At 43.0% G+C, this 25765-nt stretch overlaps 1 protein-coding gene across 1 annotated transcript in view; it reads right to left on the bottom strand.

Annotated features, from left to right (window-relative positions):
• Positions 1 to 4226: 4226 nt before the first annotated feature.
• The window catches only part of MED27 (mediator complex subunit 27), an 83479-nt gene continuing 61940 nt past the window's right edge, over positions 4227 to 25765 (bottom strand). Inside the window, exons 5-8 of the mRNA XM_014873241.2 lie at positions 20502 to 20609; positions 14265 to 14306; positions 7095 to 7172; positions 4227 to 4657 (exon numbers count right to left, since the gene is read on the bottom strand). Of these exons, the coding sequence (XP_014728727.1) occupies positions 4523 to 4657; positions 7095 to 7172; positions 14265 to 14306; positions 20502 to 20609 (363 nt within the window). The 3' untranslated portion in view covers positions 4227 to 4522. The remainder of the gene's footprint in view (positions 4658 to 7094; positions 7173 to 14264; positions 14307 to 20501; positions 20610 to 25765) is intronic.

The raw sequence follows: 25765 nt of genomic DNA, 5'->3' as shown, positions 1-25765 counted from the left end.
AGGAGACACAAACCCCAGCAACTCAGAGCCAGCTTTGTTTTGTGGCTGCTGCTCACAAAGCAACCAATTCCCTCCTTACCCCACTGCCTCCAACCAGGGAATAACCATGGGGAAAACAGCTGATGACTGATGGGAAGAAACCCAGCTGAAGCCACCCCTTCCCCTGGTTACCTGCAGCAAATCTCCTTTTCTGAAGGACACCAGGTGAGCTCAGAACAGAAGCCCTGCCTTGCAGTGGAGTTTGTGATGAACTGTGGGACTCAGCCCCATGAGACAGTTCCTGCTCCTGCTGGGGGAGGGAGACCAGGACACGGCCCAAAGGGCCAAACTCTCTGATGAGCCCTGTGTTGAGTCAGTTTTAGGCTGATCTGCCTCCCTCTTACAGGGATGTGAACTAAATCCATGCACGGATCCGCGCAGGGTCACACCAGCCGAGGTGAGGGTGGCAGGAGGAACATTTGAGGTTTCCCTGCAATTTTGGGTGACAGCTGGATGGGACCCTGAGCCTCCTGCCTCACCCCCTCCCTGGCAGCATCTCCCCCCAGCTCCAGGGGCTCAGCTCTGGGTGTCCTGACCCAGAGCAAGGAGTGATGGATTCCCAGGTAAATGATGCTGCAGCCACAGGGGTGTGAAGGGTCCAGTCCTGGCACTGCCCTCAGGCAAACCCCCCATGGCCAGGGGACTTTGGGAAGGTTTTGCCACATCCTTGGAATTCACAGCTCTGGAGACACCAGAACAAGCTGTGGAGACAACGCTGGGGACGGGGATCCTGCCACACACCAGAACCCCCGTTCCTGCTCACCCAAGGCAGGACTGAGCTCCACAGCACAACACAGAACCCCGAGGCTGCCAGAGAGAGACAAATATCCTCATATTTAAGCTGCATTTCCACCTTGAAAAGCAATTTGCAAACCCACGGAGCGATTCTGACAAGCCTCACTGAAACCACGTTCTGAGTTTGCAGGAAAGATGCTTTTACCCCCCTGCCAGCCCTGGGATTCATCATCATCAGGGCTTAAAAGTGCTCTGCAAGGCAACCCAGCTCTCACATTTGCAGAATTCCAGTGGCTTTTGGAGCGTGCAGCAGCAGTGGGGTGGGTGAAACCTGAGAGCCTTTCAGAGTTTTAGCCAAGGATGCCAATTTGGGGTTTTAGGACCTGCAGGATCCCTGTCAGAGCCCCAGAGCTGTTGGTTTGGCCAGGGGTGCTGCACTGCTGTGATGGGAATCCACCCTGTAAAATTTAAAGCTGTTGGGAGAGGCTAAAGAGAAAAGGGAAACCTTTCCCACGTGTTCTTCAAGCCTAAATCCCTAAACCGAGAGATTTACCTTTGAAATGGGACCACACCAACAGCACTCACTCTCTTACTGCATTCCTGGGAAAATACTTCCCTGTGGATTCCTCTGGCTGGTGTACAGCACCAATTAACCCAGGGCCTAATTAAAAAAATGTATTTGTTTCTGAGAGGATGTTAAAAACTTTGGGAAAAGGCAACAAATATACAAGAAAGGAAAGAGAACTAAAAGGCTTTGGTTTGAAAATTAAACTTGTTTGCCATGGCTTGATGGCTTAATCAGTCGATCAATATTGTTCACAGGGCAGGCAGGGAGGGAGCCATGAGCTGTGATGAAAAATGCATGAGGGGACAAGGGAGACCTGGGAGCAGAAAATTAAAAAGTCAGCCTGTTACATTTGTCCAATATTGGCAGAGAAATTAAAGAGGTTTGGGAGGGGTGCAGGGAGGGAAAGGGGAGCGGCTGCAAATCTGCTGCGGGTTCCCTTCACCAGAGAAACTTGGACATTAATTAAGTTGCTTTCTTAGCAAAAAGATGGATTTTGTAACCTTTAGCACTCGCCAGCACCGCCAGCACAGCGGGAAGGGTTTGCACAGGGGAAAATAAAGGGGATTTACTCCCAGAGGAGCAGGCTGGGCTCAGGGTGGGTGACAGCAAGGGACAGTGCCCAGGGCCAGGGGCTCACCTGTCCTGCAGCAGGAGGGGAGCTGGATGGACCCTGCTCAGAAAGAACCAGGCTGGGATGGATGATTCAGCTCCGACACAGCCAGAGCCACCACAGCAGCTCTTGTTTCTGCATGTGCATCACTTTCCTTTCCTTTCTCTGTTCAGTTTGGCCACTCCTGATTCTACAGCAGTGCTGGCCTTGCAGAAATGAGGATAAGGAGAAGTGCAGGCCTGGAAGATGCTCTGCAAGAGGTGAGAGCCAACCACTCCTTGTGGATCCTTAGAGATTGGGACTGCTTTAACTGCAACAAACTCCAGTGGTAAAGAGCAAAGCCACTCATTCTTCAGTTAAACTGCTCCTGGTCACCCATCCTTTCTAAGTGTGACAAAAATAATTATAATGCCCAACATCCAAAGCTGAGAAAAACCACAGAAATTCTGTAACTGTGAGCATGGCTCTGTTCTTAGGAGTTTCTCCCAGTTTCCAGCCCTCACACTCAGAGCAGCCTCTGCTTTCCTTGGAAATCCTCATTCCAGGGGTAAGCAGGCACTGCCCCAGGCACACGGACTGCCAGGACAAGGAGCAGGGACAGGCACAGGCTGAATCCAAACTGCTGGAGCTCCTCAGTTGAGTTTCACTCCCCCTAATGCAAATATTCCAACCTGCTGCCCTTCAAGGCTTGCAGGGACAGAATTCCCTACTGCTCCCCTGGGTGAAGGGGAGAAGATCCCAATCCCTCTGCTGCAGTTTAGGGGGAAGGGATGTGACAAAGGGGTTTGTGTTGCACTTGAGTAAAACAAATTATTATTGTGTGACTCTCCATCAGATTCCCCAGTTACAGGTTTAAAATTTCAGGCTCAATTAACAGACTTGGATGACGCTGTTTTTTGCAACTAATTATCTCCAAATGCCAAGACACGATTCCACACACGGTACTTTTGTGAACCTCAGGATTTGCTTTCTACACCATTATTTAAGCATAAACAGAAGGGAGCAGCCAGCAGTGCCTAAAGCAGGTTGGATATCATATTATGACCTTTATAGTAACAAAAAAAAAAAAAAAATGCTTATGCTATCAGAAAGCCAGGCCTTCTAATTAGCACAGGAATGGGATGGAGAGTGGGGCCCATTATTTCCAAGGCTCAGGCTCATCCAAGATGCAAAAGTTGTTCTGTCTTGGCTGATCTTTGGACTGAGAAGGCTGCTTGGGTCAAGTAACAGCACAAAAAGTTTTCATTAGGTAATTCAACTGCAGCTAGGTTTAAAATGGCCATTATCCCACTGCTATGGTAATTCTGTTTGGTGACTGGGAATATTAATAATAATATGGAAAAAAAATTAGATCTCATTATTAGCATCCTGAAACACACACACTCTCCTCCTTCACACAGTGTTGTGCCTCCACAGTCATAAACATGCATTTTCTTTCTATTTCTCTCTCTTTTATATGAGCCAGTCCTGCAACAGAAGCTTGTCCAAAGGCAGAAGGAACCTCAAAAATTACTCTGCAGCACTGTCAGTTTATTTGACAATTAATAGAGTGACAAGGGTCCTGCAGAGCTCCCCTTCCCAGCTCCCAAATCAGCTGATTACTGAAGCCTTGGTGGTTTGTAGAAGCAAGGGGTGACACAGGAGATGTGGAGTCAGGAAAATTCCAGAGGGGACACTCCAGGGCACTGCACCCCAGGGCTGGGACAGGACCAGGGACCTCTCCCTGTGTCTGGGGGAAGGAAAAAACAGCCAAGGCTCATAGGATGGAACTCTCCCATCCCTTCCAAGCTCAGGGATTGCTGGGAGGGATCCTGCTCTTCTCCAGCGTGCTCCATGTACATTTTAAATCATTTAGGAACCACACTGGATATCTGTGCTGCAGAAACTCTGCTTTAGGGCTGAATTATTTCAGTTGTAGAACACGACTGTCAGTGCTCATCACACGTTTCCTAACCACTTAATACATGCAGATTTTGTTAACATTTCTCATTACAATTTCAGTAAAGGGAAACATCTGTTTCCCCCCGCCTTAGAAAGTTACACTGCATCTTCCAAGCTGCCACATGCCTTTGACATTCTGTGTTTAATCAATGCCATAAATCTCCTCTTCCACAAAAGAATCCCAGCACTCAGATAAGCAGCCTTGCAACAACTCCCCCCAACATTTCAGCATGTTTAAATGTTTCCAGTTTTCCTAAAGAAAAGAGCAGCACTGAAAAATCCACACCAAACCCAAAGGTTTTGCTGATCAAATAACGAAACAAACAGCGCCAATTTTGAGAATACAAAATTTATTTCAAGCTTACAAAAGTCCTCAGCATTGCAAATTCTGTCACAAAACGTAAACTGTACAATGGATATTTTCATTAAAGTTTAGAGTAACGATGATAACTGCCACATCTTCCCAGGCAAGATCATTTCAGATCACGCACAGCTTCTCCAGGATGCATCAGTCTCACATGTGGCTGCTCCAGAGTCAAATCAGTGCAACCTCGCTGCTCAGGACAGGGAGGTTGAGCACTGGAGCCATCAGGGCTGTCCTGACTGCTGCTGCTGGCAGGGCCAGGCTCCTACTGCCTGCAGGTGTCGTGGAAAGCCTCGAGGGTTCGGAAGTCCCTCCACGTGGGTGGCAGCCCGTCCTGCAGGAACTTCCCGCAGCGCTGGCACGGAGCCTGGAACAGCTTTATGTAACTCCTCAACCAGGTCTGAAAGGAAAAGGGAGAGGAATTAAAGAAACCTGGATGTGGATGCTCCCCTTGGTCATTATTCCTGTCAAACAGGAGCAGCAAGGACTGAGGATGGGCTTTGGCCAGGCCCCAGTGAGGTGCAGAGTGATTTTATAAATACAAGCACACTGAAGATTACAAGAAGAGCTGAATTCCCACTTTATTAATCATCTCTTCCTTTTTTAGTCACTTAAGCAAATTTGTTAATAGAAATTCCTGCCCTGTGAGCAGGAGGCATTTGCAGCTCCAGAATTAGTGAGGGGAGGTGAATGCTGCAATGCCTCATATTTTTACTGGGATATTATTGTTCCTGATGGTGCCTTCTCCAGCTGAGTATTGGTTTGTCTCTTGCCATGCCCATCTATCACCCCCTGCTGCACTCCCACTGCAGGCTGGGCTCTCCAGAGCTGAAGACAGAAGAACTCCCACATCCAGCTAATGAACTTCCTCTCTAATGTGATTTTAGGATCAATACTCACTGGTCATAAAAATACTGAGCCATTTTAAACCTGATTACACTGATGACTACATATATATATAAATAACAGGCCAGTAGTGCTGAACAACACAGGGTAAGTTCAGATGTTCCTTCACCAAATTCCTGCCTCTGAAATGGGTTGTTGCCATCATCACACACAGCAATGAGCATTGCATAACCCAATTCCCCACTCCAGGAGACACACAGCCAAAAAAGCCCTAGACCAGCAGATTTATGCTGTGAAGGATTCACATGAATCTTGTCATTTGAAGTCCTACTGAATTACATCGATAAGAGAAAATTGTTCTCTGAAGAAGAGGTCAGCTGAGTTTATTGAAACAAATCCTTCCATCTTCATCAGTCTTCTCTATAGCAACCAAACCTTGGGCCGTCAATAACTCTCCTCCACAAGAACTAGATCTTGTCTGGGTTGAGCAGTAAATATGGGGACAAGGGCAGCACAACTCTACAAGTAAATTGCTGTTATTTACTTCAGCTTGGATGGGCTTTGCTTGCACTATCGAGAAATCGAATTTTCTGAGCCATAATACAAAAATAGGTAAATGAAATTAAATTGTGCACTTGAGATGTGTGCTGACAGAAAAGAAAGGAATGGGTTCTTCCCATTCCCATCAGAAAATTAGGGCTTCAGAGGATCCTGTCATGTGGATTGCACAAGTGACAGGTGAAAGGCCCAGCATATTGACACTTGTGCTGGTTTTGCTTTGTTGCAAGTTTTGGTGTTTCCTCTGATCAATACAGCAGGGCCTTGGCTCACACAAACCACTTGTTCTATTAAACATTCATTTTCAGGACCATGTTGAACATGGATCTGACCAGCAACGGTTGCTTTCACCTTTCAAAACCAATTATTTTAAGATGCACTTTGCAAATCTCTCATCTTAAGTGGCCTTTTTATTAAATAACCAATCCAGCACAGCAGGGAGGAGAGCCTGACTGTTCTGAAGTTACACACTGGAAATTAAGGACGTAAAAGAACTGGTGCTAAACACTCCTAAAGACAGTGAAAGGCAAAATTGTTTTGTTTCCCAAAGTCTCAGCTGCATTGCTTCAGGTGAAGGGGTAACACAAGGGAAGGAAATGGAGGAAAAAGCCTGAATGGTAAAGAACATTTCTCCCCAGATCCTCCATTGGGAGACTGTAGCAGAGAGAACAGCAAGAGTCTCCACTGCTAAAATTCATCTTGGTAGAAGGAATTCTGAATCTTAATTCCTTGTTCTCACCCTCTGATTAACAAGGCTGCTTCTTATGCAAGTTTATTTCACAAATACCATTCTAAACACAAACAGAATTAAAGTGGATAAACTTAAATCTGTGTATCAAAATAAATAGTATTGGATTAATTTCATTCAGTAAGGAAAGATCTGAATACTCCACTATTTCCTTGCTTCTCCAAACCTGCTGCTGAGCTGGGTGAGTACACACAATTCCACAGGAACAGAGTTTGGATAGAGCAAAATGGAACCTTCTGTAAATAATGCCCATCCATCCCTTCCCATACTGAATACACAGACTGGGAATTGCCATTTCCCCTTACCAGGGAACTGCCAGTGGAGCAGATTTTGTACATCCAGAACTTGCACAGCAGGAACAGTCCAAGGGCTGGGCCATAGGACAGAGTTTGGTTGAGGGAGTTTTTCCTCCTGTCATGACAGATGACCCAGACCTTTGCAGAATCCTCAGGCCAACACTGACACCTGGGACAGAAGAGCTGTTCCCAGCTCAGTTTTCCAACACCAATAACCCCAGGGAAATGGGCATGAGCTCTTCATCCCTGTCCAGGTAAGAGACACAAAGAATCCCAGTCTCCAGCTTGTTTGAACTGGGGAAATTAAAATTGCAGCAGAACTGCCTGAGGTCAGTCACTGCACACACACTCAGATCTGGCTGGAAAAATGTGTTTTCCAACACACTTACCATGAAAGACCTGACCACCACATCTGGCATCTGGGGCAGCTGGTAGTGCAGCAGGGCAGTGGTTGCATGATCTGTCACCTGCAAGGAGAAAGAAAATACCTTTATTCACTCCCCATTTCAGACAAAGCAGTGTTAACCTGCAGGAAAACAATGAATCCATGGGGAGGTGGCAAACCAGGGAGTACAAGGAGTACTCAGTTTCATTTCCTCTGACATCAGGAATCAATTAATATGATTATGGTTTATAAATACTTGCCTTACTAAAAGATTTCTGATAAAAAGCATTTTAATTTCCCAGACAGAGCCATAATAAGATCATACACCTGGGAATTGCACATGGACACAATACATATAAAACATGTATTTATAATAACAAGAATAATCAAAGAAAAATAAGGAAAACTAACCAATGCTGACAGATTTTTTTTTTTAAATAACTACCATTTTAAAAATTATTCTGGAATGGGCAGTTTCTGACAGTTATGATACAATTTTCTAGCAGTATTCAGCCTGTCAACTGTTACCAGCACTGTCAACAGCTTACTGCTTCTTAGAAATTCCAGACTGAATGCAAGAAATTACTGGAAAAACTCTTTAGGCTGGACAATAAAGAACTCAAAACAACAACACAACCACAAGAGCTCTTTCACAGAATTCAACTCATGAATCTCAGTGGTCCTCATCAGTAATGTCAAAGCTTCCAACAAAATACATGACTTTATAGAGAGTGATTCAATTGTATTTTCTAGTTCTGACATGGAGGAGTGGAGCTCTTCTCAGGGCCAGTCTACAGACTGTGGCAAACTTTGAGTAAGGGAAAGTGAGAACTGAAATTCACATTGCTATTCCCATCTAACTCCAGTCGTTCCCCATTTGCAGTTAAATCCAATTCAGCAATGGGAGTTGGAGCACTCCAAGTTTCACTGGAGAAAAGAGAGGCTCGTGCCTGGAGCTATTCAGGGAGGTGGTTTTGCCAAAGATATATTCCTGAATAAATCCATGTATAGCCAGGCTCTCATTCACACCACACAAACTTCCTCCACTGAGCACTCCATCACATCAGTCTGTCTGAACCCAGTTCTGAGTTTTCCTGCTATTTTAGACACAGGATCTGCTCCCCATCATTCTCACACACCCAGCTCCACCAGCATGAGCAGGACTCACATGTGATTCTGACATTTGGAAGGGAAAACTTTCAGGACTTTGCACATTCTGGTGAGTTTGCAAGAATATTCACAAAACGGACCCCAGCCCATTTTAACCATTCCTATGTTACCATGTAAAAATAAGTATGAGAAATAATGTGATGAACTGTGCATTAATAGCACAGCAGAACTCAAAGCAGCCATTTCCTTTAAACACATCTCATGTAGTGCTCAGAAGCCAACCCCAGCCCCACCAGCTATCTGAATTTTTTTTTTTGAGATGCTGCTTTTATAGGATAGTAGCAGACATGTCAAAGAATAGGAAGTTCTGAAGATATTTATGAGCAGCCGTTCTCCTTCTGCTGTATTTCTACTTCTAACAAACTGTGGTTTGTTTTCTGTTGTTGTTTTTTTTTCCCTCCTGAACAACAAAGTTGTTTTCTCTTGGCACCGAAGGAAGTTGCTTAAAAAATACTGCTATTAACAAATTTAAATTGACTGGCCACTTTGGCAAAGTTGCCCATATGCTGTTGCTATTGTAATGTAAAGATAATGAGATTCCTTGGGGAGATAAAAGCCATCCCAGCATTGCTGGAACACTAATAATGCCTTCTGCACTGAAAAAAAGGCTATTTCTACCCTAAGCAAGAGCTGATAGCTAAAAAAGATCAAAGTGGGTGTCAAATTTGAGGAAGAAGAGTAAAGGAATGACCCCCCTCCCCTTCCCAACCCAGCAGTGATGTCAAACAGGGGAGAGCTGGGCCATGGATAAACTGCCCAGCACATGGGAGTGAGGGAGGATATAAACCCCCCAAATAACAGAGATGATGAGAGAAAACACAAACTGATCAAGATTAAAAAAGAAGAGGAAAAAGGAAAAAAAAAGAGGAAGGGGAAAAGAAAAAAATCCCAAAAGATCAATACCCAGCTTTCCTAATGGCAATACAATTTCACACCAAAGCAAAGCAAAACAAACTGTGTATGTGCCAGCTCACTTAAGGGACACACTTTTTCTTCCAACCAAGCTGGAATCACAAACTAATTTATTCTGGGTGTGGGATGATATTCTGTACATCTCAGGGTTTTATTTTATTAACTCCACTTTTATCGTTGTGCCTCACCTACTGCTGTCTGAGTTATCAGTCACTTTCTAATTTCTCTACTTCTTTTTATAGGGAAACATATTCAGGGGAGCTCACATCGATTGGGACAGCTCTGCTCTGGACCTTGAAATGGATTTTCAGGAGATCTTGCAGAAGAGCTCAATATTTCACAATTCATCTATTGAAAAGCACTTGTGTTTCTTGTCTAAAAAAAAGGAGAAATAAGGCAATCTCCTGCAGCAAAATTCTGCTAAATAAAATAGCCATTGTTTTACTAAGCACTTGGAGACTGGGGAAAAGAGACTTCAGTGACATGGAAAAAACAAATTTGGCAAAGAGACTCATTTTTTCACATGAAGAGTTGCAATGCAATGGAACAGCACTGAGTTTTCCAAAGGTGACACGTCCAAAAATGGCTTTATTGGGCTTTGATGACACTGGTTAGTCATACAGCATTCCCAAAGCTGGAAAATCCATTAAAAAAATAAACTAAATTATACAATTTACAGGTGGAGAAGACTGAGTAAGTGCTTCCTGTAACTGAGACAAGAAGCACAAAAGCAAAGACCTAAGGCACAGCTTTGCTCTACCACAGACCAGGTAAATGAAGCTACACCTGGCCTAATAAAAACCATCACACAACTGAATCCTAAAAGCTCCTCTTCTCTCCATGTATTTTATCTCACTGCCAGGAAATATCCTTCTCAAAAGTAGGTGCAGAACTTCCCTTATCACTTACTGGTTTATTCCCTCAAGCATAGCACTGACAACTCCATCTAATATAAAGGGATTCTTTAAATCCCCTGAAAGGTTTTAAATTCTTTTTTTTCCAAACCTTGTAAGTTCATGGCCTTAACAGCAGCCTGTAGCAATGAGCTCTGGAGGCTGATCACAGCACTAAGGGAAAGGGAAAAAAAGGAAGTTATTTTATTAGTGTTTAGATCTTTTATAGCGTGGAAAACTGCACGAATGCCTTTGTTCATTTCCAAGGATTCCCATTACTCAATCTTCTCTCCAGGAACACATCTGAGTCCCTCTGGAGGCAATGTGGGGCACAGAACGTGGTGCCTGAGAGGTGCTGGGAAGGATGATGGATGGAACAGGCACTGATGAGCTCACAGAAATCTTTACACACTCTTCCTCACCCCCAGCTGGGGACAACCCCACCACACTTCTGTGAAACAGCATTTATCAGCTGTTTCCAGACCTCACAAAGTGTTTAGTTACTATTTTGCTTGCTCTGCTTATTTGGATTGGGTCACAGAGGTTTCATTTCACTCAAGGAGGTCTTTGAAGAGAGCCAGGGACTGATCCTGCCCAGGAGCAGCCCTGCAGGTGACCCTGGCTCAGCCCAGCTCCTCTCCTTGAGCACAGCCCACGCTTTGTCTATGGTGCATTCATCCTGCACGTCATCTCACTCTGACATTACTGACAAGAACACATCTTCACACATTACAGTACTCATGTGCCCTTGTGGTGGTGAACATGCCATCACTTTGGGACCACAGGGCTCACAGACAGCTTCTCAAAGCTCTGCTTCAAATGTGCTCTGGGGAGAAGCAGATCAAGCAAAAATGCAACCAGATTGTGGCATTGCTAAAGCTGGTAAGATTGTTTAGGTGAAAATAAGGATGGGACTCTGAGATGAGAATGAAATATATGGGTTTAAAGCCTTTGCATATGACTTAAACAGCCAACCTCATCATAGTACTCAGCAACACCAGCTATGCTGCTCTTAACTGAGCAGCTGTTTGACACCATCTCCCAGTTTGATCCACTCACAGCAGCTCCAAAATTCTATGTTCTTCCTTTTTTTCTGAATGCAAAGTTCTGAACATTGCACCATTCTTTACGATTAGAATTTTGAACCCTCTGCACAATGACTGGAATTATGCAGCCTTCATGTACACCAGGATTTAAGCCCCCAAATCCTTCCTTATTTCCTGTTTTATTCCTCTTCTTGAATCAGTGGATCAAGAAGCACGAGGTGTTAAAAGAAGGAGGTTTAAGATGAAAACATTTGCTGCTCCTGTGGAGTTTAAATGTCACACCAACATGGAAGCCTGAAAAACCTTTTCTTTGCTCCTAGTGCTCCTGCCCTTTCAGCATTCCCCTCTCTTATTTCCCAGCTCCATTCTCTGGATCTGACCCTGCTGCTGCATTCAGTGCCTGTAAGGTTTGCTCACCCCAGGACCAGATTGAGGGAGTCTCCAGGGAACTGGGAAAATGACTGTACACTTGAACAGTAATGGGCCCTCCAGGAGCTGGCCCCCATCAAATCACACACACTCGGGTATCCTGCCTAATAAGAAGGAGAGAGAAAAGCCTTGCTGACACAGCCAATGTTTGCAAACAAAAAGTCAGGACAAATTTAGCTTCGTTTGACAGGGCTGGATTGAAGATCAGAGGTCTCTGGTCCTTAACTTACAAAGTCGTGCTGCAACCCTGTGAGAATTTGACAGGCCTGCAGCTCCCCCAGGCAGGGACCTGGGGAGCTCCAGGTGTTGTTGTATTATCACTGAAGACAGAGTTTGGGAACTTGGTCGGGGTTTTGAAGAGGAATTGCCTTGTCCCTTTAGAGGGGTGATGGATTTTACATTTAAAGGCAGCAGTGAAAGGGCTGCCCAGCCTCCTCCAGGGGGGAGCAGTTACTCATGCCGATTTTTCCTTCTTCCACATTGCCATACTGGTGACTGCCACGAGAAACACATTTCAAGAACATTCAGATGTGCTCTGACACATTTACTCATGATTTTTTAGTGGCATGAAAACATTTGTTCAGAAAATCCTGCAGTACAGATCCTACCCTGGTAACAGAGTGTAATAGTTTCTGTAACACTATTTTATCTATTTCCTTCATTTTGCTACTGCTAAATCACTCCTCCTGGGTATTACAAATAGATACAGGTGCAGCTTTAGAGCATAAAGAGGAAATCAAACCAAGCACTGCACCACAGAGAATTTACTATGCTGAACCACAGCACCTTCCATCACCTCTTTGAAAACTTGACGTGGGTCCCAGCCTTAACTTCTTCAACTATCAGCTCAATCTACACCACCTATTGATTAGAAGGTGCCATCACCTTGCATTTTTATCACATTTCTCAGGCAAGAATCTGAGAGCTCTATGCAACCAATTCAGTGAGAGCTCCTGTGAAGTCAGCAAATATTACCCCAGCCTAAGGGATGAGAAACTCAGCCAAAGAGAGGTGAAGTTGTCCAAGGTAACACAGTGACAGAGTCAGCAACAAAATCTATAAAACTGCTATAAAACCCCCCACAGACAGTTGTTCAGCTGGTTACAAGACACCCTTTCCCTGCAGTCTTTCTGGGTTGGTTTATATTTTTTGGTAAATATTAATAATTTGGTATTTATCAAGAGAAAACTGGACAACAGGAGCTCAGGAAGAGAACAAAGATTCTCATTTATCCATACTGCAGCCACAGAGGCAGCAGGAAGAGGGGTATTTTATGTTTTCTCACTGATCTCTTTCAGCTTCTGCTCTGAAAGCATCACCTGGACATGAAGGGAAATTTATTCCACTTATTTATGCACCCTGAGTCCTTAACGTGGACATCTAAGCAAACTGGACATTTACTCTACTCTGTTATCTTGCTATAGAGAATTATATCATCAAAACCTGATTATCATTTAACACAAATTTCAGCAATATGACTTTACCCTTTCAAGTTATTCTAAACCAAAACATCCAGGAGGACAACCTTATGCCCAAATGAGTGCACAACCAAACACACACATTGGGAAAATGACACGATGCAGGTCATTCCAGAACATTTATTCCACTGCAAAAATCACTTGAAAGCAGGCTGATAAACAAATGCAGTTTTACTTCCTGCTCTATTACCCTACTTGATGCTAAAATAGAAAGAATATTTAAACCACTAATCTCCGGGGTAGAGAATCAACTGCAGCAAAAATTCGCTTTAATGCCAGGCAGAGAAGGGAGAGCAACCACGCTCCCCCAAAAGCTGTCCTTTGATCTCCAGCAGGGTAAAATCCCAGGTCAAACACCTCCCCTCCTGACTGCCCTGAAATCTTGGAAGGGAGCTGCACAAACACAGCCAAGATGCCACAGTTTTGACCCCTGTTTTTAAAGCCCTTTCGAGTCCCTGACCCCCATTCGTCTCACAAACTACAAACGTGGATGAAAGGAGCCAAGGCAGCAGCTGGAGACTCCAGCTCCTTGAACTGGGGCTTGAGGGTAGGGAAACTGGAATTTAAACTTGGATCAATCTGAACTTACAGCGTTCTGACAAGAGGCCTTCAAAGAGAAATCTTCCCTTCCTTGAAAATAGCAAGATATAGATCTTTGGAAAATACACTTTAACCTTCTTAGCTGTTTTATTTTTATTGCTGCCATTCTCCCTTTGGTCTTCTCTTACTTTATGGCATAACATCCATTCCAGTCAGTCCCTCCTCTTGCTTGCACCATCATGGGAAGAAGGGCAGGCAAAAATAATGTCATGGAAAATATTTCCAAACTCATTTTGGAAAGGGGGGCTCCACTGATTTATTAAACCTAAACCCTCAGGAATGTGAGGCAACCAACCCCAATGAAATCAACAAAACAAAATCCAAATGAACCTGAAACAGTCCTTTCTCCCCCAAAAGATTTAAACTGAAGAAGATTCCTCAACAAATTTGAAGACTAGTGTAGTATAATCTCCAATTTCCTATTCCAAACCATGGACTCGAACTGTGATGGGAAATAAATCCAAATTAAGTAACACCAGAAGTGATCTTTTCTACTCACAGTTTTCCATCATTACAGATTATTGTTTGCTATTTGCAAGTTGTGATGACAAAGAATAAAGTCTGAATTGTTTAACATAAAGGCCCAGATATTTAAAATCAATTCCACATATGTGCCTTAGGTAGAGAGAAATGATGTGAGACTTACCTTCTGAAAAACTTGATAGTTGGATTTAGACCATATGTCAAGCTATAATAGGAAAAAAAAAAGTTATATATTACTACAGATAAAGAAGCAGCTTTGGAGAGAAAATGGATTAACAATGATGTATTTCTGAGTTCACTGTTTTGACCCTCTGCCCTCACCTGTTGCAATCCAAGAAAGGGAATTAATAACATAAGATTTCCTTTGTATTGCAATGAAGAATGAACACAGTTCAGCACAGTTTCAATAAAAAAATTATACATACAAGACCTGTTGAATTAATGAGTTCTCTTTAAAAAAGCAAAATCTTCATTTGTATGGGGTTGTGGCTGATCTATGCAAATATTCATCAGCTGGAGTGTGTTTCTAAAATGAGGGCATTTTTATTAAGTTTATGCTTGTCTTGTGTTGAATAAGTGATTCAGTTACAAACGACACAAAGAGCATTTAGCTGAATTAAGCCAAAGCTTTGGGTCTACTGGGGCTAAATAAAACATCCCTCAGGAAACTGCATTTACATTTGCAGACAAAAATCACACTGACAGAGATTTAAGGTTGTAGATTAGTGCACACATCCATGACTTAAACGTGTGCTCAGCTACATGCAAACTAAAAGAACAAAATAGAGATTTAAGATTTATTAGCCCCCAAGCTGGAAGGTAAGGCTGTCCCTGCAGTGGCTCTGGTGTTTAACAATTCCTACTGACACATCAATACTCTCCTAGCCCAGCCCTGGGCAATATCTTGGACTCTGTCAAGGAAAAGCAGCAGGGAAAAACAAGAGGAGCTTCCATCAGTCCCAGACTTGGAAAACACATTTTTTATCAACATATCCCAGGGTACTCAACAATTCTGTATGCACAGAACTTGTCATGGGAAAGGTGTTTGATAAAGCATTAATCTCAGCAATCTTAGTCTAGACAGAAGAACTTCTGAGTGAATTCATGAAGCAGGAGAAGCTCCTCCAGTGCCTGACAGCATGGTGGGACACACGTGCTCTCACAAGGGGGGGTTCTCTCTTCTTCTGGTACAACTGATTATTTTAGTTCTGCCTCAGGTGCCCATACATTCTAACTGAGGGTAGGAGACTCTTCAAAGGCACAGAAAGTGTCTGAAATGAAGGAAGTCACATGAAGTGAGTAAAACACATTAGAGGGAGGTGAGGGAAGCGAGGGGGAAGGATGCTGAGTCCAAGGGATTAATTCACCATGCTAAAAATGGTCAGAATGCTAAAAGCTCTCATTCTTTTAGGAGCAGCACTGTGAAGTGGCCCATGTCCAAATCTGCACAGCACTGACTCCTGAGTGCCCAGAGCTCAGTGTGGACAGGAGTGATGCTAGAACTCCAAAAGCCACTCCAGGATCGATGTTTCAGGGCTCAGCACCGCTGATCTGGCGTGAGACAAAAGGCAGCTGATGTCTCAATGCCTTTTCCAGGCTGGATGGAGACACCAGTACCCCGAGGCACCTCCCTACAAACCTTTCAACATTCCCTGGCTCCTGGGGGGGAGATCAAGAACCTGTGTGAACACCAACACTCAGGGTGCAGCCCAGACTTGGACCCAATTTACATGGCACTATCCCACCTGTGCCTGCTAGGAAGGCAGCACTGCACTTCCAGATTAGAAAAGCCTACATTTGAAAATAAAAAATTAATGTGTATTTTTTTAAAAAAGCCTGTTTCAATGTAATTGATGGCCTTTTTTGACTGCAGAGTTGCTGTAATTGGAATGTATAGATGGTTTGCTAATCTCCAGTGATCAAACCAAGTATGTGATCCTCTCTAGTTAGGCTCAAAAAAAAGTCCACTTTAGATGCTGCTTTAAGATGAGTCCAACAGGTTCTGAATGTTCATTAGTTGGCATAGAGATGGGAAAACTGAAAAAGTAATGAATGCCTGTCTCACAGACATGATGCTATCCATGTTAAAACAGGAAGAAAGAAAAAAGAAAAAACCACTAGCCCTTGCTCCATGCACACATCCTGAATGAGAGCCCACCTTTCCCCCCTGAAATCGAGGATTAAGGCAGAGGCAGATTAAAGAATGCATCGTTATAGGTCTATTATTCTTCAACTTTTCACTTTCAATCAAGACACACATTTGTAACTAAAAAAACTGCTGAAAGCACAATTTCAGGGCATCCTCTGCATGTGAATTAAGCCGGGGCTTTCTCTCCCCCGTGCCCCTCTCCCCACCCAGCCCAGCAGCTGTAACAAGAGGCCGTTTGCTGAAGGTCGTCGGAGCGATTTCAAAGGCGATAACAAACCAGGATGTTCCCTGCATCCCATATCAAACAGGTCCGGTGCCAACACTTATTAGAGAAATCAGATTCAACCCCCCCCCTCACCCAAACACACACACACAGCCAGCTTTGAAGTGGTGAGAATGCAGGGATCAGAAATTACCCGAGAGACAGCTCTGCCTGTCTTTGAAGCTTTCCTTTGATACTACTATTTCTTCTCCTCTCTTACGCTAGGAGGCTAAAAGCTGCCTTTTCTTATTGATATGGGGTAATTAATGAAGCTATAGCATTAACATAACCCAAGTTCCTGAACATGAGAATTCAACAGAGACGCTCATGTTTCTTTAGTTGAGTCTAAGGGATGCTAAATAGGAATCTGGCTAGGCAGTGATGTGAAGTGCCCACATGCCCTGTCAAAGTGGTTCTTGGTCTCTGCATCCAAAGAAAAATCCCAATTACCATGCCAAAAAATGCCAATATGATTTTGTTGTTGGCAGGCCGATGGCTGAGCTGCCCTGTGAAGATGAGCTGCAGAGCTTCACTTAGTCAGGAATCAGGAAAACACCAGTAATTAATTACTATCCATGGTTAAATTTCAATGCACAACAAGCATGTCACAATCTGAAATTAAGGGTGGCACTGTGCCATCACTAAAATCATGAGGGTAATTAAAATGCATCAGTCTGTGGTGGACATGAAGGGTTAGGATGGTGAGCAAGAGCAACTGTGAGCAGGTCCAGCACCCACGACGTGTCAGAGCCTGCCAGATCTCACTTATTGTTTTTGCAAAGTGGCACCAAAAATGTTCAAGTTATGCAGCTGGCAGCTTGGCAAAGACATATTCTGCAGGGTCTGTGAATAATTCACGAGAGAGGTACACAAGGCACTTAAGGAATGCAATGATTCTGTCTGTATAAGCAAAGCTTGAAAATAAAACCCCAGAATGGCAGGTCTTGTTTTACTCACTGCAAGCTTAAAACTTCTGCTTTTTGCACCTTAATTTTGAAAGTATTTAGATGCCTGAGAGGAAGGACCCAATTTAGGGAGACTTCAGCAGAGACCGTGTGAGGCTGTCATGTAAGCACCTGTCAGCCTGCACAGCACAATGTGGGAGCACACAAAGCAAGAGAAAGCAACCTGGAAAATGCAATGTCAGCTTTCCTGGGTAACTGCTGGTGTGTCACTGTGCAGCTCCACAGCCAGGAGAAACACCAAGATTTGGGGGTTTTTGCCAGACTTGCCTGACTGAAGGACCAGAAGAGTCTCAACAGCTCTGCTGTTTGTATTTGTATTATGTCTCTTCCTTTTTTCTTCCCAGAAATGCAGAATTTGCTAAAAACCAGTGTATTTTCAGTAATAAATGATGAGTAATGAATACCCTGATCAGAGGGGAAATCTTTGGCCTCTGCTGTGCACAGTCCCAGTCTCCCAGCGATGGCCTGTTCTCCTCTTTTAAATACCACTGAACACATCCTGTTGTCCCAAATTCCTCTCTTCTTGGAAAAAAAGTCTCCCACTGAATTTCACTTTTTGTACTTAAAGGCCTTTCCAAGGTGTGCAGTTTGAAGGGTGACTCAGCAGACCCTCATCCAGTTATTTAAGTGCAAAGAAGTACAAAGACTTATCCAGTGTCCCTTCTTCAACGTGCCTTACAGAAAAGAGGCACTTCAGCATTGCCATATTGCATGTTAGCACCTAATTCCTCATCTCCCTGTTGTTTACAAATATTAAATGTTTCCTAGGAATACATAAGCTAAGTCCCAAATCAACAATGACTGTGTAAACTGCTCCCTGGAAAAATTATCACCTCCTACTGTGTTCCTGAGGGTTCTCCATATTTCTGTTATTTAATAAGGATGATACCCACTGATCTTTTTCTTACTTTTTTTGTGTGTTTCTCCTTAATGCTGGTGCATTTTTCATGCTATCAGGCTAGCAACTGAGAAGCCAGAATCGTGTAGAAACCTCACTGAAGTACCTTCCCTACAGCATCTGTTGTGACAGGGAAGGAATTGCAATGGACTCTGCTCGAAACTGACTGCAATCGCTCATTCCCAGCAGGCACAATAAGGAAAGCAAATCATTGTGAGAGCACAATCTTAATTCTTATTCTCCAATTACCAGAGTAGTTAATTAGTGACAAAAAAAAAAAAGGAGCTCACTGTTTGTCAATATGTGCTCCAGTTGGCAAAACTAGCAAACTACGCATTTATTTAATCTTCCAAGCCAAATTTGCTCATGATTTAAGTGGCTCCAACTCCAATTCTACTTCAGTCAAATGAAATGTTCCTGTTTATACCTGAAACAGAGACCTTCAGGTTTGCAAACTCCCCGGGATGCCCACTGGAATAGCAAAGTGCCACGTAAAGGTCACAGGTTGGTGCAGCCTTGCAGGAGCAGTCACACAGCCCAGGTTTGGACACAAAGGTAAATGAGCAGAGAACAGACTCCCCTGCAGACTGGCTTAAAGCAAGAAATAAGCCAGGTGTTAACAGCAATGCTCTGGAGGAACAGAACTGCTCCCCACTGACAGCAGGCAAAGGTTAGTGCCCCGTGCCCAGAGCTGGCCTTGGCAAGTCCTGCTGTCCCCTGGCAGCAAATGATGGCACAGGAACAATGTGCAGCTCCCAGGAGAGTTCACCTTGAGCTGAACAGAATCCCAATGCCAGATGCTGAGTTTGAGAAAGGAACTCCTTACTTAGCTTTTCAGCATATATAGCATTATTGTATTTCAAGGGAGCTTCAAAGGAAACTGGATTCATCAGAGAAAACGAGCACACCCAAATGAAGTGTGACATGGGAATCCATCACACACTGTCAGTGCTCTCTCAGCAGATCATCATTTCACTTCCATGCAGAACTTGGGGTGAAGAGGGGCTGGTGCTGGAGCTCTGTATTTGTATGCAAATATACAGGGAGTAGAGAGCAGCTGCTTCTGTGGCAAACTGGTATTTAAACCTGCCTATCTGAAAAAGGCAAATCAAAATTAAGCAATTTTTATTTTACTACTTCTTAGGCCAATCCCTCGCCCTTTGAGGGAGAATGTCTCACCTGGGAAATAGAGCTGCACTATTTCCTTCAGCAGCTCAGCTCCTGGCCTTTCCCAGAGAACAGAGGTTCAGACTCAGAGCTGCTGAACTCTGGGTCAGCACACAACGAGCTTCTGTGTACTGAAACACAGTTATCACTTTGGAAAGGAAAAGAAGTCTCACCTCATTATAACATGGCCTATGGGTGCCAAATACTCATCTTGATATAATGAACTTTTTATTTTAATAGGCTTCATAATCAGAAGAGAAAGCTCCAGAGAGACAATGCGAAACATGGAGGTATTTAGTGCTGTTACTGGCAATGGAGAGTCCTGGTGGATGTCTCAGGAACAGAGACCATTCCACCCTGGAAGAGACCTGAGCTGAGCTAAGGCCGTCAGGTCCCATTAACATCTCCTGATGTGCTGAGGAGAGCCATATGGAGTGTGTGCAGGCACAGGAAACCTCAGGGTTCAAGTAGGGTGAGCTATTCACAAAACAAATCACTTGTGCCAACAGGTAACACTTGCTGTAGTAGCTGCTGTTCAAGATGTGCTGCTGCTGGCAAGCAAATTCTTGAGGAGCACCTACCAATGATCCTCTCTGTTGTGTTTATCAAGCCAAAAAACCCAGCCCAAGATTTCTCAATGGCTCTCAGAAGAGAGAAACCTGAACCTTGGGCTGATAATGTGCTGGTACACTGCAAAAATGTTTTCTCAGCAGACACTACAAACACAGCAACTGGGGTCTAAGGTGATAAATCAGAAATTCAAGCAAAGGCTTCAGAGCGTAGAAAGAACTCAGAGACTTGGGGATGGAAAGCAAGACGAATTTAAACTGGAACATTCTGCAGACATTCTGAGTCTTTTGCCAGGTTTATGTTTCCAGTGCACTTGCAGTGGGCTCCCAGTTTTCTGCCAGAAACAGATCAAAATGCAAAGCAGTGCTGCTGCAGGGGCCAGAACCCACCTTGCCATCCTCGGTGTAGACGTTCTCGCTGTAGCCCTTGACGATTGTGCGGTCAATGAAGAGGCTCCGCATCACCACGATCACTTTTAACACCTTTCCCAAGGTAACCTGGGAGCAACAGCACAAGCACAGGAATGAGCTGAGGGCGAGTCGATGGTGTCTGAATTCATAAGACCATCGAGTTAACAGCTTAAGTTGATGCAATTTCAGTTTTCAATATTTTATAGAGAGACCAAAATAAAAGATCTAAAAGCAGTGTGTGTTATGAGGAGGAGAGACTATAAAGTGCAGAACAAACAAACATTCATTTGCAACTGAAAATGTATGAGTTCACAGAATTCCCTTGTGCAGACATGACACTGCCAAGCAATTCCCTCCATTTTATTAACACCACAACTCAATAACTTGTCAAAAACAATGGGCAAATGTGATTATTTTCGATGAATTTGATATTCTCCAATATAAGTCCACTTAGAGAAAAACAATTTGAAAGAAGGATCGGACTCTCCTAATGCTGGCTTGTAAAAGCATGCCATGAGTTTAATGGAAAACATTTTCTCTCCAATAAAAATGTAAAATTATTTCAAAGGAAACTACAGCTTAAAGTAAAAATGTTACATTTTCAAAGGTTTCATTTCCTTCTGTGAAAGTCTTAAAGTGTAAAGAATAAAACTAGTATAATGGAAAATGCAGAGGGTCAGTCAGAGTATAACAACAGAAATAAGCCTAAATTATATTATTGACAAAAATGCAATAATGAAGGCATTTTAATCTAAAAATCAATTTACATTTCAAAGATGAAGTTGTACTTCAATACAGTTAAGATGTGTGTCTAACAAGAATCCTGTCTTTGTATTTTGTTATGCAGAGATTATTAGAGAGTTTTTCCTCACCCACAAGAGCAGAAAACTGAGATAAAAAAGAAACAATTAGTTCATTTTAATATTTCCCAACCAGCAGCAGCTAATTTTCTGCCAGTGTTCCAACATTCCATCCTGTATAGACTAACACCCACTAAAACAAATGTGTCGTTACTGCTGACCTCAGCAGACAAATCCCCACCTAAAGAAATCAGTCAATATGCACCTTTATTGATCTGTTGGATGTTATTCCTTTGTAACTTCTGTTAATGACTCCTGCCCATCACCTTGTTCCAACAGCAGCAGCCCCAACCTGAGCTGATTGAATCAGTACAGAGCCAGGACAGAAGTGATGCCAAGCCTTTGGCACGGGACAGGGAGAACTCCAGCAGGGAAGAGTCTGAACAGCAGGGCAGGACAGGTTCAGGGCAAGAGAAAAGACAGGGGAACAAGAAGGGAAGACAATGACAGCCATCAAACAGACAGGCTGCCAGGCAGAATGCTGCAAGATCATAAAAAGTGGGTCAGAAGAATGGGAGATTTCTGAAGAAAAAAAAATTGAAAGGCTGAAGGACAGGAACTTGTGTCAGAGCCTGAGCCATGCACACACCAGGAACCATGGACATGTATGGAAGCACCATGCTGTGCCATCAGGTGCTGTGAATTTTGGTTTAAATGCAATATCTTGCCAGGGCACTCTTAAACAAGACCTACTCGGTACAGAAAATTGGTAGAGTTATTTCAGCACCTGACACTGTATTAATTAATTTAGAAATACAAAGTCATGACCCAGAGCTATGATGCTGATCATCCACTGGAATCACAGAGTTTTGTCACAGAGGAAATGAACAAACTTTGAGAAAAGTTGCCAGCATATTAAGAGTTAACTGTTTTCAATTTCTTTTTCTGCCTTATTAAAACTGGCACTTCAGTGGGATATTGGTCTGCTGAGAGAACAGACTCTTATTTATAACTTCACACCAGGCATCAACCATACATCATAAAATTAAAAGGAAGAAAAGAAGACATTTTAAAGAAAAAGAAATCTTAATGGAAGAAGGATAAGGCTGCCCTACAAACACCCAGACTCAGCCTTCTGCATAATATTTCCTATCCCCATTGCCTTCACACACTTCAGCTGATGCTCCCTTCTTTCTCTTTACATTGTGCATTCACAGCATTTCCCATTGCTGCCAGGTAGAAATAAATCTGAGGTTGATCTGAAGCCTCTGTGGGATGTTCCTGAAAATCCTCTGAGTGAACAGTGGAACATAACACACTGAAAAATCCTGTGTGTGGCACTCCAGCTTGCTGGAATGAGTTTATTGCTGGCCTCAAACCTCCTCCCCACATGATTTACCTGCACAAATGCTCCTGAATTAGCTCCCTGCCCTTGTCCAGGTGATCTGACTTCACACCCTTCCAGTGGTTCACTCCCCACTTCCAGAATCCATCACAGCACTGAAATGTCACATCCTGCACCGTGACCAGGACAGTACCTTGATCACCCATTTCCCTGACCATCAAAATTCAAAATCCCTGTCTCCCACACTGTAAAAGGAGCTGTGGAAACCCAACCCTAGCTGGGCACCTCAGTGAGCTGCCTGAGAAAGATCCTACAGCTGCACTCCCCCTTTTCAGGGGGCACCCTGGAAATCCAGACTTTGGCTGGGTTGTCTGAATTAGCTCTTACAGTGCTCTGGTACTGGAACAAAAAAACTTTCCTCTTTTGTACCACTCTTGTTTTGACAAGGGATTCCTGCAGATTTTACTCTGCCTGGAAGAGAGATGCAGACTTTGAGATGATTTCTGTAAGACTGTATCATTAGTTAAGTCTGACAGAAGCATGAATTTTGTAAAAGAGCAGCTCAGAGAAATTACAGTCCGTGGTTTTAACAGCACTGAAAGAATGAGGGTAGTAGTACAAAGAATGAACAAGAGCCTGCCACCAGAGTGGAGGGTGCTGTGAGACGTGGAAGTCAGAACTTTGCTCCACAGTTATTTTCAGGGTGAAGCACGTTCCACACAACAAATGCAATACCCTTTATTTTTTCCTCCAGTAATCAAGATTTGTAACTATTTCCAGGGCTTAATGTTTTTGTTCAACTCTAACATATTTTACAAATCACGTTTTTCAGGAGACCATTTTATTCCAATCCCTGCTCAGCTTGGCCGTGTTCAGAACTGATCTATGTATGGAACATAATTTACACTCACACTCATACAACTGTGTCCCTACAGATCACCTGAAAGAAGGTAATAAAACATCAATGGCTTTGCTAAACCAGTAATTTGATAGTTCTACCCCAAGCTCCAAGAGTGCAGGTCTCTTCTGGAGGTCCAGACTCACCCAGATGGTCCCTATTTAATGGGCACTGAAATGTCCCTGCATTTCCACAGGTACCAACTGAGAGAAATTCCTTCCCTTGTTCAGAAAAGATACCTTTCAATTGTGACAAAATGGCAACAATTTCCTTTCTAAGCCAAGTTTTCCTATTAAATTTCAACTTCTCCTGTCGATATCCTGTTAAGACAGCACTTGGCTTTTTAATATTTTGCCTGAAGGATATATGCCAACTCGTCCTTGATGTAGAAAATTTTAATTCAAATCAATACATGTACAAGGTCACTTTAAAATTCAATTAATATGAATGAAAAAATATGCCCCACAGTTCTGTGAGCTGAAAATGGAACAGTTGCAAGTTAAATACTTCTGTAGCTTCTGTTTTGGGCTGTGTAATAACAATGTACTTCTAACTTCCTTTTAACTAAAGTATACTAAATTCAGTCAGTTAAGTTATTCATAAATCCCCTGCTTCCTAAAATGGCAAGCCCCAGAAGAAGGTAGGACAGGCAGCTGATTGAAATCTGCAATATTATGCAGCTTTTCTGACAAAGACATATAAAATAAAAATCTTCTTGAAATATCCCAGTTTTAAAAATATTTTGTCTATCACCAAGATAAATCTCAAGGAGCATCTGACAGACACAGTATGCCAAGAAAGGGAGAGGGGGAAACAGAATAATCAGTGAGAATGACTTAGATAATTTCTTGTAAGACTGCTAAAAAAAGTTCCCATTTAACACCAATTATATTCGGAAAAGAAGAAAGTACCTTTCCAAGTAAGTCAGAATCAGGGTCCACATGAGTTTACAAAATGAAAAGGATCAAAATTCATTTACCATGCCAAAACTCTGCCTGGAGGAAAGAGTTTGAAATCCCCCCTTTAATTCTGTCTCCTCACTGAAACTATTATCAAGTGAAAAGCCCTTTTATGAACCACTTAAACTACACATTAACAAATATTCTTTCTTAAAATTTATTGAAGTTTGACATCAGGAAAATGTATGCTGACAACACCAAGCTCCCACACTTTGTGAATTGAAAAATTCCCAAAGCTGCAGATTTCCCCTCAGCATTCCAGGGAATTTGCTGCTGATTTGAGCTGCAGATGCTCTGCAATGCAGAGCTAAAAGAAAGAAAACATTATTTTCAGTTAACATGGGCACCTCCCTGCTTCTATAAAAAGGAGCACAAGTGTGTGTGTGTGTGGTTTTTATTCACCTCAGAAATAAGGCAACATCCAAGCAGAGATGTAACCAAGCTACAGATTTCCAGCAAAAGGCCAGACACCTGCTCCTTGCCATGGAAGCAGCCATAAGCTCAGCCTCCCACTCACACATCCTTCTTACTAATCAGTACAATGCATGGAAATCATATTTATATATGCTGGGGGGAAAAAAAAAAAAAAAAAAGAGGTTTTGCATTAAAAATAAAGTTAAAAAAAAACCAAAAAACAACGCACAGACTTTCAGCTATATTTTTTTTCCCTCATTTTTTATGTCTCATCTGCTGCTGGTATGGCTGCATTTTCCCTCACATGCTCATTATTCTTTAATGATGCCTATTTGTAAATAGCAAGATAAGATGCAATTAAGCCATTAGAGTCTAAATAAACAAACAGACTAATTAGGTTCTTTACAAGGATTTCTTTTTTTATGCAAGGGCTGGAATTTACCTTTCATTAGCCTAACCTAATTGCAATAGTGCCTGATAAAAAGTCAACATAAATGAAGGACTTTAAATGCTTCCACCATATTAAGGATGAGCTGGCTCTTCTCCCTCAGTAACATTCCCTATTCTCTTAATAAGGCCAAAAAACTGGCCCAGGAATATTGTTCAAAGGTTCAAGGACAGATTTTGCCAGTGGCCAGTCACCCTTAGGGAAGGGTCACACCAGTCCAGCACTGCTACAGAAGATAAAACAGATTTTCTCTCTTTTTTCCTTTCTAAATTAGAGCACACCAGGAATTTTACCAGGATGAAAATGATGTCTGATCTTCCACAACATAAATCTATGGGAATATCAATACACACCTGAGAGCTTTGGGCACAGTAACCCT

The sequence above is a fragment of the Sturnus vulgaris genome, chromosome 22 (assembly GCF_052056855.1).
Source record: "Sturnus vulgaris isolate bStuVul1 chromosome 22, bStuVul1.hap1, whole genome shotgun sequence".
Classification (NCBI taxonomy): Eukaryota; Metazoa; Chordata; class Aves; order Passeriformes; family Sturnidae; genus Sturnus; species Sturnus vulgaris.
This window is presented reverse-complemented; position numbering and strand designations above follow the sequence as displayed.